Source organism: Salvelinus namaycush, chromosome 38 (assembly GCF_016432855.1).
Source record: "Salvelinus namaycush isolate Seneca chromosome 38, SaNama_1.0, whole genome shotgun sequence".
Taxonomy (NCBI): domain Eukaryota; kingdom Metazoa; phylum Chordata; class Actinopteri; order Salmoniformes; family Salmonidae; genus Salvelinus; species Salvelinus namaycush.
The window spans coordinates 6,335,586-6,353,523 of record NC_052344.1 but is presented as its reverse complement, the minus strand read 5'-3'; the positions used below and the strand labels follow the sequence as shown (position 1 = coordinate 6,353,523).

Below are 17,938 nucleotides of genomic sequence, written 5' to 3'. Positions count from 1 at the left end.
GCTCCTCCGTGGATAACATAGCTATGAAATAGACTTCATACCTATCACCACTACAATAGTGGAAGACACAGTGACTTAGTAAAAACTACTACAGACTCCCTCGACACCAATTCTGACTGACCTCCAGGCATCGACCTGAAAATTACCTGACTACGTCAGACTCATTCTGAACAAGTTGTAATCTGCCAGGATACTTGGTTTTCTTCCCTTGACATGCGCGCTTGTTTAAGCATAAACGCACATGCACAACGGAACATCCAATTAGGATTTATGCTTGGATCACTTAAGGGTCCAAGCAAAATACCAGCCTTAGTAAAGTTGAACATTTACTTCTAGGCCTTTGTCTCTACAGCACTCACCAGTTTTCTTCCCAGAAGTCCATAGGTCATCCCTGTAGACTGCCCAAAACTAGTGCCTTACAGCTGTAAAGTTATCATATAGTTATCAACTTAGGATAGTGCCTAAGCAACACACCAAGTAGGAAAACCCTAGATATGGCGTTAGAGACAATGCCATGATAGTCATTTTGCCAGAACATTGGACGTATATAGAGTACATTCCAATTAGATTATTTTTGTGTGAGAACTATATTTTGTATCTTTTTTTTGTTTATGCTTTCATTCCTTTTCGGTTCAGTTCCTTTGACATTTAGGAAGTGATAGAGCCATAAACAACTTCCCCATACAACATTCACTTAGTGCCACAACGCCGCTCATTGGGGAATGAATGTAATTATATATATATTTCATGAGTGTGTGTGCGTTGTTAACATCTGCCTAAGTTACTGCTCAGATCTTCCAGTCTGGACGACAACCAGACGACGGGTCCGGAACGGCGACCCCAAATCCGGACACCCACGGCCCATCCTTGTGGCGGCATGCCCGCTGTCAGAGAGCCTACCAAGGTAAACCACCAAGGGGGGGACCACAACGGCGATCACCAACCAGGACATCCCCTGGCCCTCCCTGGGGTACTTTGCAGCTTCCAGGGAACCTACCAAGGTACATCACTAGAAGGGACCGCAACGGCGATCACCAACCGGACATCAACTGCCATCCTTGTGGTGGACTGCTCCGCTTTCAGAGAAGCCTACCAAGTTCAACCACCAGAGGGGACTGCAACGATGATCTACAAGCAGGACACCACGTGTTCATGATTTTATGTTGATTTGTATTGTTTGCAGGACAAACAAGATCCAAACCACCAGGGGGGGGTATGTCATGATGTTGCCTGCTTGGGTACTTCAAACCCCATCCCCCTCTCTCTGCCTCTCCCTTTCCTACCACAACCCATGCGGTGATCACAGAGAGATGTTGTAAATTCCTGAGAATCCCCCCACCACAAACAGTATTAAGAGAGAGGGTAAACTTTCAGGACAAAGGAATTCTCTTCCACCTCACAGAACTTGGGGTACGAACATATTTCATATTCCTGCAAAAGTATGAAAGATCGGTGGACAGTCCAGCTATGAACCGGTCCATTTGTCACCACGTGGGAAACTCATGTGAGACTGTGGGACCACATTACCATACCGCTGTTTATATAATAACCTCAGATATGAGGTTTACATCTGTGTGTTGTATAAAATGAATGAGTGAGTATGATACTGTTTGTATAATTGTGTAATATGATTTTGAACTGTTTAATGAAGGAAAATACAAGTCCCTGTTGTATTTGAACTAAATCCAAGGACCGCCCTGAGCCAGTTGGGTCAGAGACCATGGAACCACCCCTCTCTGCTATCTGAATAAAAGCCCACTTTAAGAAATTACCATAGAGACCATGCTTTTCTCCATTAGGAGGAGAACGAAGGTTAAAGTACCATTGGTGCATCTTTAACCATACCACGTGGTTAAACTCTTAAGACGAATGAGAACAAGTCTTTGATATTGACTACTAGTCTGCAGCTAGGAATTCGGTATCATTGAACGCGAAGAAAGACAACCGCCGAAACAATCATTCTATAACGAATGTCACTCTGAACTATCCACAATAGCCAAGACAGAGACCGACGAATCTCCAACAGAAACTAACTTCTCTCCAACGATCAAGACGACACACAATGAGCGTAACTATATATATATTGATTGCAATTGTTCCCAAATGAGTGAGCGTTCATGTGTAAGGATTAGCATGTCAATTGTTATAATTATGGACTCTGTAGTGAATTCTTAGTCGAACGCCATTTTCCCCTTGTCTAACAGCCGCAATGCCGGTTCAGCCCACTAGGGCATATTGCTCCCATCATTTCATGTAACTATTTTAAGTTTGTTTGTTTGTTTATGCATTTCTGTGAATTAATTAGTTAGTAATAAATAAATGATTTAAGACAATTGATGTATGGATGACTCATAGTGAAGACTGGGTTCGTGCAGATAATCAACGATTTACGACGTTTGGAATGAGACTGACGTGAGGTAGAGTAAATAAATCATTAATTAGAAGACTATTGATCAGATATGAAAATATCTGAAAGGTTATATTGGGAAATTATAACTTTGTAATCTAATAACTTTCCCTGGTGCCCTCGAATTCATAGTTAATTAGTTACGTTATTACTCAAGTGATAGCGTAAGCCCTAATTACAGGAATCTATAATAAAAACTATAAGTCTTCAATTTAACGATAGCAAAGACACGACAGTGGCCATCTTGAAGCATGTGGGGACAGTAGACTGGGATATGGATTGGATGAATATGTCCGTAAACACACCAGCCAGCGGGTCTGCGCATGCTCTGAGGACACGGCTAAGGATGCCGTCTGGACCGGCAGCCTTGAGAGGGTTAACAATGTTTTACTCACGTTGGCCTCGGAGAAGGGGAGCCCACAGTCTTTGGTAGCAGGTCGTGTCGGTGGCACTGTATTGTCTGTGGACCCTGCCACATACGTCTCGTGTTTGAGCCGTTGAATTGCGACTCCACTTTGTCTCTATACTGACACTTTGCTTGTTTGATTGTATTATGGAGGGAATAACTACACTGTTTGTATTCGGCCATGTTTCCAGTCGCCTTGCCATGATTAAATGCGGTGGTACGTGCTTTCAGTTTTGTTTGAATGCTGCCATTAATCCACGGTTTCTGGTTAGGGAAGGTTTTAATGGTCACAGTGGGTACAACATCTCCTATTCACTTCCTTATAAACTCGCTCACCGAGTCAGCGCTACGTCAATGTTATTGTCTGAGGCTACCCAGAACATATCCCAGTCCAAGTGATCGAAGCAATCTTGAAGTGTGGAATCCGAGTAGTCAGACCAGCGTAGGATAGACCTAAGCACGGGTGCTTCCTGTTTTAGTTTCTGCCTATAGGAGGGGAGCAACAAGATGGAGTCATGGTCAGATTTGCCAAAAGGAGGGTGGGGGAGGGCCTTGTATGCATCACGGAAGTTAGAGTAGCAACGGTCGAGCGTGTTACTCGCTCGTGTACTGCAATCGATATGCTGATAGAATTTAGGTAGCCTTGTTCTCAGATTAGCTTTGTTAAAATCCCCAGCTATAATAATTGCAGCCTCAGGATATATGGTTTCCAGTTTACATAGAGTCCAGTGAAGTTCCTTGATGGCCGTCTTGGTATCCGTTTGCGGGGAGATATACACAGCTGTGACGATAACTGAGGAGAGTTCTCTTGGGAGATAATACGGTTGGCATTTGATTGTGAGGAATTCTAGGTCAGGTGAACAAAAGGACTTGAGTTATTGTATGTTGGTACAATTACACCATGAGTCGTTAATCATTAAACATACACTCCACCCATCTTCTTACCAGAGAGATGTTTGTTCCTGTCAGGCACGATGCATTGCAAATGCCGTTGGCTGTACGGACTCCGACAGCATGCCCACAGTTATCCATGTCTCCGTGAAATAGAGTATGTTACAATCCCGGATATCTCTTTGGAAAGCAACTCTTGCCCTGATTTCGTCTACTTTGTTAACTAGGGACTGGACATTAGCGAGTAATATACTCGGAAGCGGTGGGTGGTGTGTGCGCATCCGAAGCCTCACTAGAAGACCGCTCCGGTACCCTCTCCTCCGACGGCGCTGTTTTGAGTTGGCCTCTGGAATCAGTTGAAATGCCCTGGGAGGTGCAGACAAAGGATACGCTTTTGGAAAGTCATATTCCTGGTCGTTGTGCTCGTTGTGCTGGTAAGTTGACCTCTCTCTGATATCCAATAGTTCTTCCCGGCTGTATGTAATAACTTAAGGTTTTCTGGGCTAACAATGCAAGAAATAATACATAAAAAAACAAAATACTGCACAGTTTCCTAAGGACTTGAAGCGAAGCTGCTATCTCTATCTTACTTCTCGAGTCATGGTAAGCTTTTGGTTTTACTAATTTATTGCCACCGGAGCCCGCCGATGTAACTGCTTACTGACTGTACACTAACTTTACTGCATGATTGTAGCGTGTTTACGAACGTGTTGGTTCTATTAGCTATGCTGACTATGATATTACTTTAGCTAATATGGTGACAACGATGTAGGCTGTGGATAACGTGTTCGCTTGGAAAGGTTTTTCACCTGGTCACATACAGCTGATGTGTTGTGGATTGAATACAGCTGATGTGTTGTGCATTGAAGTCCACAAGCGAAGGGAAAAGGTGAGAGGAAGAGAGCGCATAGATGCGAGATGGAATACAACATGGCTGCTATGAAAATGAACTGTGTTTATGCATGATCAGGGGTGTAATCATTCAGCCAATTCTGTTGAAAAACTTTTCTTAAACAGAAGCAAACGGAACAAAACGGGGTAAACATAACTGATTTTGTTAAATAGAAACTCTCATTTGCAACTTGTTGGACTAATGAATACACCCTAGATCCGCTCAATGCAGGCGGTATTGAGTGTGTCACTGTCTGTCACCTCAAATTCTTCTCTCAGCCTGTGTCAATCAATCAAATGTATTTATAAAGCCCTTTTTACATCTGCCGATGTCACAATGTGCTATACAGAAACCCAGCCTAAAACCCCAAACAGCAAGCAATGCAGATGTAGAAGCACGGTGGCTAGGAAAAACTCCCTAGAAAGGCAGGAACCTAGGAAGAAACGTAGAGAGGAAGCAGGCTCTGAGGGGTGGCCAGTCCTCTTCTGGCTGTGCCGGGTGGAGATTACAACAGTACATGGCCAAGATGTTCAAACGTTCATAGATGACCAGTAGGGTCAAATAATAATAATCACAATGGTTGTAGAGGGTGCAACAGGTCAGCACTTCAGGAGTAAATGTGTGCACCTATGTCGTAAACTTTCATTCATAGACTAGGTTGTAGCAACCTCATGCTGGGTATAGGGACAATTTGAGTATTATGCAGTAGCCTAAACCAATTGAAGTACATTGAGATGGGTGAATGGAATATGAATGACAGTCATCCAAAATGCTTTAGTAGAAATAAGGCCATGTTCATGAAGAAAAACTATGTGTCCTCCCTCATCTTAAACAGCACCGATCGCCACTGTTCTTCACCACATGTATAAGTGGACCTTCAGGACAGAGGGCTAGCGAGCTGTGATGGAGTCAGACACTGGATAACCTCCAAATGTTGTCTGCAACCAAAATATCAGCTGTGTCGACACACACAGATACACACATTGTCACTGATACACACACACCATTCTACAAGCCCACACTGCACAGACTGTGCGAACACACACTGTCACACACTATTTGACACACAGTTATAGACACCAACAAACACTGTTCTACAAGCCCAAACTGCACAGACTGTGTACACACACTGTCACACACACTTCTCTCCAGACTCATCCATGCAGGACCAGCCAGGGGGCTCTACTGTACTCTGCATATCATTTCATGTCATTTGCACAGAGCTCTGAGCACACAGCGGGTGTGCTGTATAGAACAAACCATTCTCCTTAGAGAGTAAAGCTATCCATGCTCAATGACTTGTGAACTTAATATTAAGTAGCCTGTCTAGGGATGATTATAGGGCATTAACTCTTATAGGGCATTAACTGCCAGTCTACATTACCCATACTCCTCTGCTTTACTACTATTCCTGGCCTACACTACCCACCCTTCACCACTGTACTGTGCCAATACCCATCCTCCTGTGCTCCAGCGCCTTTATATCTTGCCTGTGCATTTCTTGGGGCTTCCGGGGCGCTTGCCATGCATCCCCAGCTTGCAGCCGAAGTTCTCCTCCCAGAACTCAGCGAACCACACGTTCCTCCTGTTGTTGGACAGAGAGCGGCTCCGGAAGTACCGGTCAAACGCTGTGGGGGAGAGGATGAGGAAGGAAGAGAGGAAGGGGGAGAAGATGGAGGAGAGGAGAGGAGAGGAGAGGAGAGGAGAGGAGAGGAGAGGAGAGGAGAGGAGAGGAGAGGAGAGGAGAGGAGAGGAGAGGAGAGGAGAGGAGAGGAGAGGAGAGGAGAGGAGAGGAGAGGAGAGGGGTCAATGAGTGACATAAGACGTAGAAACAGACATGTTAACATCTGGTATGATGTGATATCAACATTGTTGAGGGTATACTGTGTCTTTAACTCTTTCCCCTCAAAACACTATCATCTAAAATGGCTTCTGTCTGTACCGTCCACGGAGGCTCGTTTGGGCAGGATGGTAACGGCTCCCTCAGCCACCCGCTCCTGGCCAATCACAGGAGAGATCTTGGAGCCCCAGCTGTCTGACCCCACCCACAGGAAGTGACCAGTCTGGTTGTTGTGCTTGGCCGCGTCCAAGATACGCCTGAGAGAGCGATAGAAGGAGAGAGAAAGGGGGTAGGGAGAGGGGGGAAGAGAAAGAGGAAGGGGAGATAAAGGAAGAGCGAGAGAAGGAGTCAGGACTGGAGTCACAACCAACAATTGGTATACCTGGGTATAAGGGTACAGGGGTGTGTGTGTAGTGGTGTAAGGATAGGCTATAGAGGTGTAGTTGTGTGTTGTTTAGGGGGGCTGTACAACATACCGTATGTCGTCCTCGTTGGCGAACATAATGACAGCCCTGGCGTTGGACGTCTCCAGCAGACGTATGATGATCTTATCAAACTCCCCTGGCTTGGGTTCACGCGGGATCTTCAGAGACTGGGCTATACACACCCCACCTAGAGGGAGAGAGGGGAGGGAAAGAGGGAGAAAGAAAGAGAAAAAAAAGAAGGGGAATATTTTAGGATCTGAATCATCCTCGTCAATATGAGAACATCGTAAACAGCCGTGTGTGACTCCCACTGCTGTGATAGAGAAAGACTGATCCTGAAGTGGCAGCCTGTTGCCTTCCTGCCAGCACACAGAGCCAGGATTTACACAAACACCGTGACAGGACATATTGGAGCGGACACACACACACACAGCCATGTTTCATATTTAATGTGGCTGTTAATAACTCACAGTGTAGTGTCGTATAATTAGCCTTGAAAAGTGATACGGGGGAGTGTGTGTGAGTGTGTCGGAGTCTCCTCAGCCAATCTCATTAAGTTCCAGGCCATTAAATTAACATCTGTAGTGTCTGCGGCTCTGTATTACTGTACTTAATCAGAGCAGTGTTCTCTCCACTCAAACAAACACACACACGCACGCACGCACGCACGCACGCACGCACGCACGCACGCACGCACGCACGCACGCACGCACACACACACACACACACACACACACACACACACACACACACACACACACACACACACACACACACACACACACACACACACAATCCCGTAGAAAAAATACTAATTCGCAGCAAACGAATGCCCTCTCTAGAATAATGTTTGGTCTGTTGCTCCTCATTGCAGTTGGTCTCATAATAGGGCTACTCAATGTGTTGTACTGGGGATTGATAGGTCATAAATAACTGTCTTAAAAAGGAGAAGGGTTCTCAAATACAGACAAAGCATCTGCCTCAACACGGTGCTATTAAAGTTGTATCTTCCGGGTCAATCTATTTGACCCTTCAACCAACAATTTTGACAGACGAATTCCCAAAAATTCTAATGTATTTTGAAAGAGAACATTATTCATTTTTTGTCCTGTGAGTCATTTGGCTGTTTGTCTCTTCCTTCAAACCCATCTTTCAACTCATCTCTCATGTGAACTAACCATAGTCATTACACTCGCAATAAACTCAGCCTCTATCCCAATTCAATTAACCATTCATTTCATAGTGGTTTCTCTCATTTACGCTCTCAAAGCCTGGTCCCGTTTTCCAAGAACTGAAAAATGGCTCGTTCATGTGGTGAAAAACTGATTATCAAAGAAAAACTCATTATTATTATTACCCAGAGTTAACTTTCCATTTTTAATGGATGGTACTCGTTATCGTCAACATGTAGGGACCAGTGTGAGTATGTTTTCTATGAACACACAAACACCATCGCTTACGGAGAACCCAGCATAGTACGACATCTCTGAGAGAAAGAGAGACAGAAAGAGAGACAGAAAGAGAGACAGAAAGAGAGACAGACAGACGGACGGACGGACGGAGAGAGACAGCCAGAGCGAGAGATGGCTGTGGAGGACTGAGAGTATTGTAGTGCACCCTGTTGGTGACACCAGCTCCACTACAGCAGCCTAGCGGTCAGTACACCTGCCCGACAGACACACAGCTCCAAGTGAAAACCACTAAAATGCTACTGAGTAAAACAATTCAGGACTATGTTTCACAGTCTGAGTGTGTTTACATACAGAGACTGAGTAGACACTGGGTAGAAGTTGAGGCAGTAAACACACATATCACCTCAGTGGACGATGTGGTGGGAGTTAATTAATTAACTCATTGAAACATGCTGTAGGCTTGCTATTCCAACAGTGGCCTCCTTCCCTGGATTTCATTTTTAATCATATGATTTGATTATCAGTGCTTTAAGAAACTTTGACAAGTCAAAGTCCGACCATCTGACCTCCCGTGAACAGGAAGATATATACAGTTGAAGTCGGAAGTTTACATACACCTTAGCCAAATACATTTAAACTCAGATTTTCACAATTCCTGACATTTAATCAGAGTTAAAATTCCATGTCTTAGGTCAGTTAGGATCATCACTTTATTTTAAGAATGTGAAATGTCAGAATAATAGTAGAGAAAATGATTTATTTCAGCTTTTATTTCTTTCATCACATTCCCAGTGGGTCAGAAGTTTACATAAACTCAATTAGTATTTGGTAGCATTGCCTTTAAATTGTTTAAATTGGGTCAAACGTTTTGGGTAGTCTTCCACAAGCTTCCCACAATAAGTTGGGTGAATTCTGGCCCATTTCTCCTGACAGAGCAGGTGTAACTGGGTCAGGTTTGTAGGCCTTCTTGCTAGCACACACTTTTTCAGTTCTGCCCACAAATTTTCTATGGGATTGAGGTCAGGGCTTTGTGATGGCCACTCCAATACCTTGACTTTGTTGTCCTTAAGCCATTTTTCCACAACATTGGAAGTATGCTTGGGGTCATTGTCCATTTGGAAGACCCAAGCTTTAACTTCCTGACTGATGTCTTGAGATGTTGCTTCAATATATCCACATAATTTCCCTTCCTCATGATGCCATCTATTTTTTGAAATGCACCAGTTCCTCCTACAGTAAAGCACCCCGACAACATGATGCTGCCACCCCCATGCTTCACGGTTAGGATGGTGTTCTTCGGCTTGCAAGCCTCCCCCTTTTTCCTCCAAACATAACAATGGTCATTATAGCCAAACAGTTCTATTTTTGTTTCATCAGACCAGAGGACATTTCTCCAAAAAGTACGATATTTGTCCCCATGTCCGGTTTTGGAGCAGTGGCTTTTTCCTTTCTGAGCGGCCTTTCAGGTTATGTCGATATAGGACTCGTTTTACTGTGGATATAGTAACTTTGTACCTGTTTCCTCCAGCATCTTCACAAGGTCCTTTGCTATTGTTCTGGGATTGATTTGCACTTTTCGCACCAAAGTACGTTATTCTCCTTCCTGAGCAGTATGACGGCTGCGTGGTCCCATGGTGTCTATACTTTTGTTTGTACAGATGAACTAGTTACCTTCAGGCGTTTGGAAATTGCTCTCAAGGATGAACCAGACTTGTGGAGGTCTACAATTGTTTTTCTGAGGTCTTGGCTGATTTCTTCTGATTTTCCCATGATGTCAAGCAAAGAGGCACTGGGTTTGAAGGTAGGCCTTGAAATACATCCACAGGTACACCTCCAATTGACTCAAATGATATCAATTAGCCTATCAGAAGCTTCTAAAGCCATGACAACATTTTCTGGAATTTTCCAAGCTGTTTAAAGGCACAGTCAACTTAGTGTATGTAAACTTCTGACCCACTAGAATTGTGATACTGTGAATTATAAGTGAAAAAATCTGTCTGTGAACAATTGTTGGAAAAATTACTTGTTTCATGCACAAAGTAGATGCCCTAACTGACTTGTCAAAACTATAGTTTGTTAACAAGACATTTGTGGAGTGGTTGAAAAAGGAGATTTAATGACTCCAACATAAGTGTATGTAAACTTCCGACTTCAACTGTAGCTGGGGCCTTTATCGGTGTGTTTAACGTGCTTCTATTCCATGATAATTACATCCAGCCTGTTTCCCAACGTTGGACCATATTATCTCTTCCCAGGATAATGAACTCTCTCTCCCAATGAGTGGTTGTCCCATTCCATTACCCCACTAACATACTGAATTATGAATGCTGACGAGATCGCTGTTCTCTCCGTTCCTTCTTGTCTTTCATCTCCCCCTGCTCTCTCTCCTCCATCATTTCTCAGTCTTTCCCCATTAAAAGCCACTCTTGCAGCAGTAGTTGACCCGTGCGTGCGTGCGTGCGTGCGTGCGTGCGTGCGTGCGTGCGTGCGTGCGTGCGTGCGTGCGTGCGTGCGTGCGTGCGTGCGTGCGTGCGTGCACTCTATTTCTGGTTTGTGTGGTACACAGGCAGAATAATCTGGTTTCAGAGAGAAACTGTTCATCTCCTAAAAAAAAGAGGATAATTCAACCGACGAATCACAACTCAGCCTTGACTTATTGAACAGTTTTATAAAAGTCCATTTCACAATGGGAAACGGTTCTATTCTCTGTTATCTCACCTACCAATGTAATCATGTTAAGTATAAAACATTTTGTTCATACAGAGAGAATATAATTATTTTATACCCTTCTGAAGGATTCACCCCAATGTGTGTGCACAATAGCGTACATGCTAGTGTGTGTGTGTGTGTGTGTGTGTGTGTGTGCGTGTTGCGCGTGTGCGCGTGCGTGTGCGTGTGTGTGTGTGTGTGTTCTTCCTGCTGTAACATCACTAGGAGTGCTCCTACCTGCTGGGAGGCCTGACTTCAAACAGTTCCTCCCCTATCACCTGACGGGGGGGTTCCCTCCCGCTAAGTAGAATGGCTAATAAAGTTAGCTTCAAAGCGATAGCTGTCGAGGTGACCAGGCATTTCGTAGCGGTAGCCGTGTCTGTGTGGTGCGAGCGTGTGCACGTGCACGTGCGTGTGTGGAGGAGAGAGGCAGGAGCTGTGCTGCTGATAAATCTTTCATTACGAGACATCGGTCTACAAAACCCAAGCACTTCTCATTTCTCTCTCAGCCTGAATGTGGGACACCTCCACAATCACACTGAATCACACACGCACACACACACACACACACACACACACACACACACACACACACACACACACACACACACACACACACACAGCATGATGAATCTGTGCCACTGCAAGTTCTCTCTCAGACCTCCTCAGTATGGCTAAGCTTCCCACCACATCTACCGACACACACACACACACACACACACACACACACACACACACACACACACACACACACACATGCTGCCGTCACAGATTTACAAAGAATACGTTCAGAGAAGCTCCGCACCTGCATAAGTCCACCCACACACACTCAATTAGGAAAGCTGTCTATGCAGCCCACTCATCTTCAGCTGACATATAGGCAAGGATAATAAAACATGTTCTTTTGCCAGACATCTAACAGCATCTAAGAGCATCCAACATCACACACACACACGCCCGTCACACACACACATGAAACAAAGATCATACACACACATGCATCAGGCTTTCAATGAACATGCAACGTCTGCAGCAGACAGACAGACAGAATCATGTACTTGATGAGGTATCAAACCATGTAATGTACAGACGGACAACCATGTAGAACCAACCCCCCAAACATCTCCCTATAACTAGGCCACTCATATATCCAGGCCTAAGGTTGACACATACATCTGGTCACTTGCCCCAAATTTCCCAGGTTTTGCAGAGATCCTGGTTGGAGGACTCTGGATTTCCTCTTTATTCTCTCCCGAGTCCAGGAATCTTCTAACCAGAACTTCTGGAGAACCAGGGAATTTGTGGAACGTTACCGGATTTTAGCAGTACTATCCGGGCCTCAAGATTCAGAGCACTGCTGAGTTTTTCTCTCCGGGGAGATTGTTCAAGATTGAAGACAAAACTGGACGTCTACCGATGTCCTGAGGACGTGGGGAAGTGCCTTCAAAACAGAACACCAGGGACAACAGTCAGTGCTATTGCCATCAAAAAGCTTGGGTTTTGCTAGCGTGTTGTGATGGGGGTGGCAGGATAGATGTAATCCCATGGCTCTGGATCAGAAGGTTGCGTGTTTAATCCCAAGTGTGAACGTTGCTGTTTTTTTTTACCTTATCCCATACCTTACCCCTTACCTTACCCCTTACCTTACCCCTTACCTTATCCCTTACCTTACCCCTTACCTTACCCCTTACCTTACCCCTTACCTTATCCCATACCTTATCCTTTACCTTAATGATTCGGAATCAGTGCCTAAACTTGATGTTTTAACCAACGATATTTATACACACTAGATGACTGATAGGGGGCGCTGTTGAAGCCACCGTTTCTCCATCTTGGCACTCCCCCCACCGGTGTAAAAAATGTTTTGGAATCTATAGAAATCCATTTATTAATTCTCCCCACGAAATTGGGGAGAAAAAAAGATAAATAATAATAAATAAAAAAATGTTTGCAGCATTGAAGGTCCAGAAGAACACAGTGGCCTCCATCATTCTTAAATGGAAGAAGTTTGGAACCACCAAGACTCGTCCTAGAGCTGGCCGCCCGGCCAAACTGAGCAACCGGGGAAGAAAGGCCTTGGTCAGAGAAGTGACCAATAACCCAATAGTCATTCTGAGAGAGCTCCAGAGTTCCTCTGTGGAGATGGGAGAACCTTCTAGAAGGACAACCATCTCTGCAGCACTCCGCCATGGTAGAGTAGCTAGACGGAAGCCACTCCTCAGTAAAAGGCACATGACAGCCCGACTTATGTAAATGTCATTTTTAATAACCTGTTTTTGCTTTATCATTATGGGGTGATTGATGAGAGAGAAAAAAACTATTTAATCAATTTCAGAATAAAAACAGAACATTACAAAATGTGGAAAATACATGTCATTTTGTCCTTGAAACATTTAATTCAAATACTGTAGAATTCCATTCATTTCATTGGAGGACTGCTCCTACTGGGAAGTGCCAATATGGCCGACTGGTGACTTCAAAGCCTCTCAATGGCCAATACATACAGTAGCATCAGCAATCCAGGGATTATATACATCGTTGGTTTTAACCCTATCCCAAACCTTAACCCTTTGGAATGAGTGCCTAAATGTAACCCTTATCTTTGTAATTTGACGTTTGAAGAAATAGAACGATACAGAGCAGCAGGAGAAACTTAGAAATTTGACGTTTGGAGCACGTGGATGAACATCTAATTCTGCAGTGAGACTGTGAGAGCTTGTTTTTTTTCCTCTGCCTGGTAGTTCATTGATTCTACGACAGTATTACAATGGTAGCAGCTGCATTTCCTCTCTCTCCCACACATAAACACACACCTAAGTACCAGTGGCGGTCAGTGGCGTTCATGACGAGGGAGGACGATTGTTGACCTTATTTCTATTACAGCATGTTGGATGACTGTCATTCATATTCCATTCACCCAGTTCAATGTAACATCGATCGGTTTAAGCTACTACATGATACTCTAATTTTCCGTATACCCATCATGAGGTTGCTGCAACCTAGCCTATGAATGTAAGTTTACAACAGGTCGAGAGAAGAATTGGAGATGACAGACAGTGACACATTCAATACAGCCTTGCACACTCTTGCCTGCATCTAGCTTATCTAGGGTGTAATCATTAGTCCCAACAGTTGCAAACGAGAGTTTCTATTGGATACATTCAGGTATTTTTATCCCTGTTTCTTTAGCTTTCGTTTAAGAAATGTTTTTCAACAGAATCGGCGGAATGAATACACCCCTGATCATAGCAGCCATGTTGTATAAATTCTAGCCTCTATGCACTCTCCTCCTCTCACGTTTCACTTCGTTTGTGGACTTCAATGAACAACACATCAGCTGTATGTGACCAGGTGAAAAAACCTTTCCAAGCCAAACCATATCATAACCGCTACACACAGCCTAGCTCGCTGTAGCATATGCTTTCAATAATAGATTCATTCTCTGATCCTTTGATTGGGTGGACAACATCTCATTTCATTGCTGCAAGAGCTCTGATAGGTTGGAGGACGTCCTTTGGAAGTTGTCATAACTACTGTGTAAGTCTATGGAAGGGGGTGAGAACCAAGAGCCTCCTAGATTTTGTATTGAAGTCAATGTACCAAGAGAAGCTAGCTGGCCTCCAGCTACACCATGGTGATACCCTAGAGTGCTGTTGAGGCTAATGTACACCTTCATTGCAAAACAGTGTGTTTCAATCAATTATTTGGTGACGTGAATATATTTAGTATAGTTTTTCAATGTTTTGCCATTTTTATTTTTAGGAAATTCACTGAGGAGGATGGTCCTCCCCTTCCTCATCTGAGGAGCCTCCACTGATCAACACATACACGCAAACACATCCACACGCACACAAATATCAACACACACACACACACACAAACAATGCAACTGATCATCCTCTCTCTCCCACACGCACAAACATCATTAGCACGACTCTAAATACTCACATTGGTTTATAAAAGGATGAAGTTCACTTCCGTGCCACACTTAGCTACAAGCCCCGGGGTGAGGAGCATGTGCCTTTGAAGTAGCTGGTGCAATTGGTGTGTGTGTGTGTGTTTGGCATGGGTGCCTGTGTGTTGTGCTTGTGCGTGTGTGTACAGTGAGAGGGGTGAGTGTGTGTGTCTTTGTTTTTGTGTCTGTGTGTTGTCTGCATCAAACAGAAAATCTCCTCTCTCTCGCTTCATATCTCTCTCCATCTCTCTCCATCTCTCTCCATCTCTCTCTCTCCCTCTCTCCCTCTCTCAGACAGTAGGTCTGTGTGTCTGGGGAGGACTGTGGAGTCTTGTCATCATTATTGAACTCTAGCCGTCTGGCTGATGTCAGCTCTTTTCTGTGATCTGAGGGGAGGCCAGAGGGAGAAGAAAGGCAAGGGGGAGAGAGCTGTGTGCTGTGAGGAGAGGAGAGAGGGAGAGGCAAGGCAAAGGGGAGAGATCTATGTGCTGTGAGGAGAGGAGAGAGAGAGGTAGAAGAAAGAGTGTGGGGGAGAAGGGGTAGAGGTGTAGAGGAGGAGAAGAGGAGAGAGGTGGAGAGGGAGTGTGGGGGTGAGGGGAAGAAGAGGGAGAGAGGGCAAAAGGCCGGAGAGGGGGAGAAGAGAGAGGTACTCCTGACACAGGGCAGGATACTAGACACCACCCAGAGACCGAGACAGAGCAATGTTACTGCATCTATAGGTCGCCTTAATGCCAATCGGGCTTTCAATCCTCAGACCATGTTATCAATAGTTCTGATCGGTCAGATCAATCTCCCTCTGATCCCCTGGCCAAGGAGAGAAAGTGAGGGGGAAATAGAGAGGATCTAGGAGGGGGATGTCAGGTGTTGAGTGGGTATTTTGGAGTCGGGTCACACCTGAACGGCTGAGGTGCCAAGGTGCTGAAGGTCATCTACAAGCCTGGGTTTAGACTCTCTTCCTTTCCTCTTCATCCCTCTCTCTTTTTCTCCCCTTCTTTGCCACCTAGGTGGACGCATCCCCCAGTGAATTGGAGGGATTTCTAGCTACAGCAGGCAAGGAGGTCACACAAGTTCCCATCACCTCTGCCTGCTTAATGTCACAAGTCTTGTCTTGGAGGCAGAACTGAGAAATTTCCGCTAGATGGGCCAGCTGAAAAGTCCAAATTGGCTATATTGTAAAAATGTATGGAAACAAAACTGTGCTTTTGGGTCTTAATTTAACGTTAGGGTTAGGCATTAGTGTTAGCAGTGTGGTTAAGGTTAGGTTTAAGGTTTAAGGTTAGATTTGAAATCAGATGTTATGACTTTGTGGCTGTGCTAGCTAGTGACCAGTCTACAGAGCTGCCTCCAGAAAGATTAATGACAAAAAAAACGCTAACCTGCGTTTCAGACTTGCCCACAAAGCATAACCCAGCTTTAGGAACAGCTGCTCTTTCTGTGACGTAGTCTGACCAGGCGAATCCAGGTGAAAGCTATGATCCCCTATTGATGTCACTTGTTCAATCCACTTCAATCAGTGTAGATGAAGGGGAGGAGACCGGTTAAAGAAGGATTTTCAAGCCTCGATACAATTGAGACATGGATTGTGTGTGTCATTCAGAGGGTGAACGGGCAAGACAGACGTTTTAAGTGCCCGTGAACGGGGTGTGATAATAGGTGCCAGGCGCGTCGGTTTGAGTGTGTCAAAAAAATGCAACACTGCTGGGCTTTTCACGCTCAACAGATTACCATGTCTATCAAGAATGGTCCACCACCCAAAGGACATCCAGCCAACTTGACACAACTGTGGGAAGCGTTGGAGTCAACATGGGCCAGCATCCCTGTAGAGTCAACATGGGCCAGCATCCCTGTAGAGTCAACATGGGCCAGCATCCCTGTAGAACGCTTCGACACCTTGAACAGTCCATGCCCCGACGAATTGAGGCTGTTCTGAGTGCAAAGGGAAGTGCCGCTCAATATTAGGAAGGTGTTCCTAATGTTTTGTACACTCAGTGTATATGCTACACTCTTACACACACACACACAGAGGAAAGGAGAGGGGAGGAGAACCCAGGTCAGTCTGGGTGAAAGAGATTACTGTCTGTCCGCTCTGCATCTGAAAGGTCAGTAGACATGTTACAGCTGTGCTCTACTTCCTACAGTTGGCTTTAAGCTTTACAGCTGACTAAAGGTGATGATCCGGGCCAGCAGCATTACCTACGGCTTTAATATCAGATACACAGCCTTACTATCACACACACACACACACACACACACACACACACACACACACACACACACACACACACACACACACGCACACACGCACACACGCACACACGCACACACACACACACACACACACACACACACACATACATACAGACGCACACGCACACACACACACGTGCACGTGCACGCACACACACTATCCAGACAGAACACCCATCACTCTCAGATCCACAGATGAAATGGGATCTTGGGATGAGATGGCGCCATCCTCTCCCCCTCTTTAAGTCTCGCCTCCCTTCTCTCGCTCTTTCTCACGTCCCTCGCCTCGCCCTCAACTCACCCCACCACCCCAAGACAAACCGCAGCCCTCGCCTCCAGCCTTTCTGGTGAGGCAGGACAAATTGAGAGGAACCCACCCCAATCTGAGAGAGACCATTATCGACCATCAACCCCCCCTACACACACTGGGAAATATAAACATAACATCAATATAACAACACATTATCACCACTGGAAAATACGAGCCTGGTAATAAAAACATAATTTGTCTCTATTAAAATCTCTGCATGTCTCTCTCCCAAAGCAGAGCAGAGAGGAGCGAGAGGTGGATGTGTGCCATTTGAATGGAGATGGAGGCACTGCCTATTGTCCCTGATAACATCACTGTGATTACTGCAAACATGCTGCTGAATAGCATCGTACAGAACCAGCCCAGTGAATCCATTATGGGCGTCGCTAAGAGCGCTACGCTACGTTCACCTGCCACCCGCTGCCATTGTCTGTTATGCTAATG

The 17,938-nt window shown here is 45.1% G+C and overlaps 1 protein-coding gene across 1 annotated transcript in view; it reads right to left on the bottom strand.

Annotated features, from left to right (window-relative positions):
* Positions 1-17,938, bottom strand: part of LOC120032326 (metabotropic glutamate receptor 8-like) — a 253,034-nt gene that overhangs the window by 80,354 nt on the left and 154,742 nt on the right. Inside the window, exons 3-5 of the mRNA XM_038978369.1 lie at positions 6,913-7,048; positions 6,539-6,693; positions 6,087-6,224 (exon numbers count right to left, since the gene is read on the bottom strand). Coding sequence (XP_038834297.1) covers positions 6,087-6,224; positions 6,539-6,693; positions 6,913-7,048 — 429 coding nt within the window. The remainder of the gene's footprint in view (positions 1-6,086; positions 6,225-6,538; positions 6,694-6,912; positions 7,049-17,938) is intronic.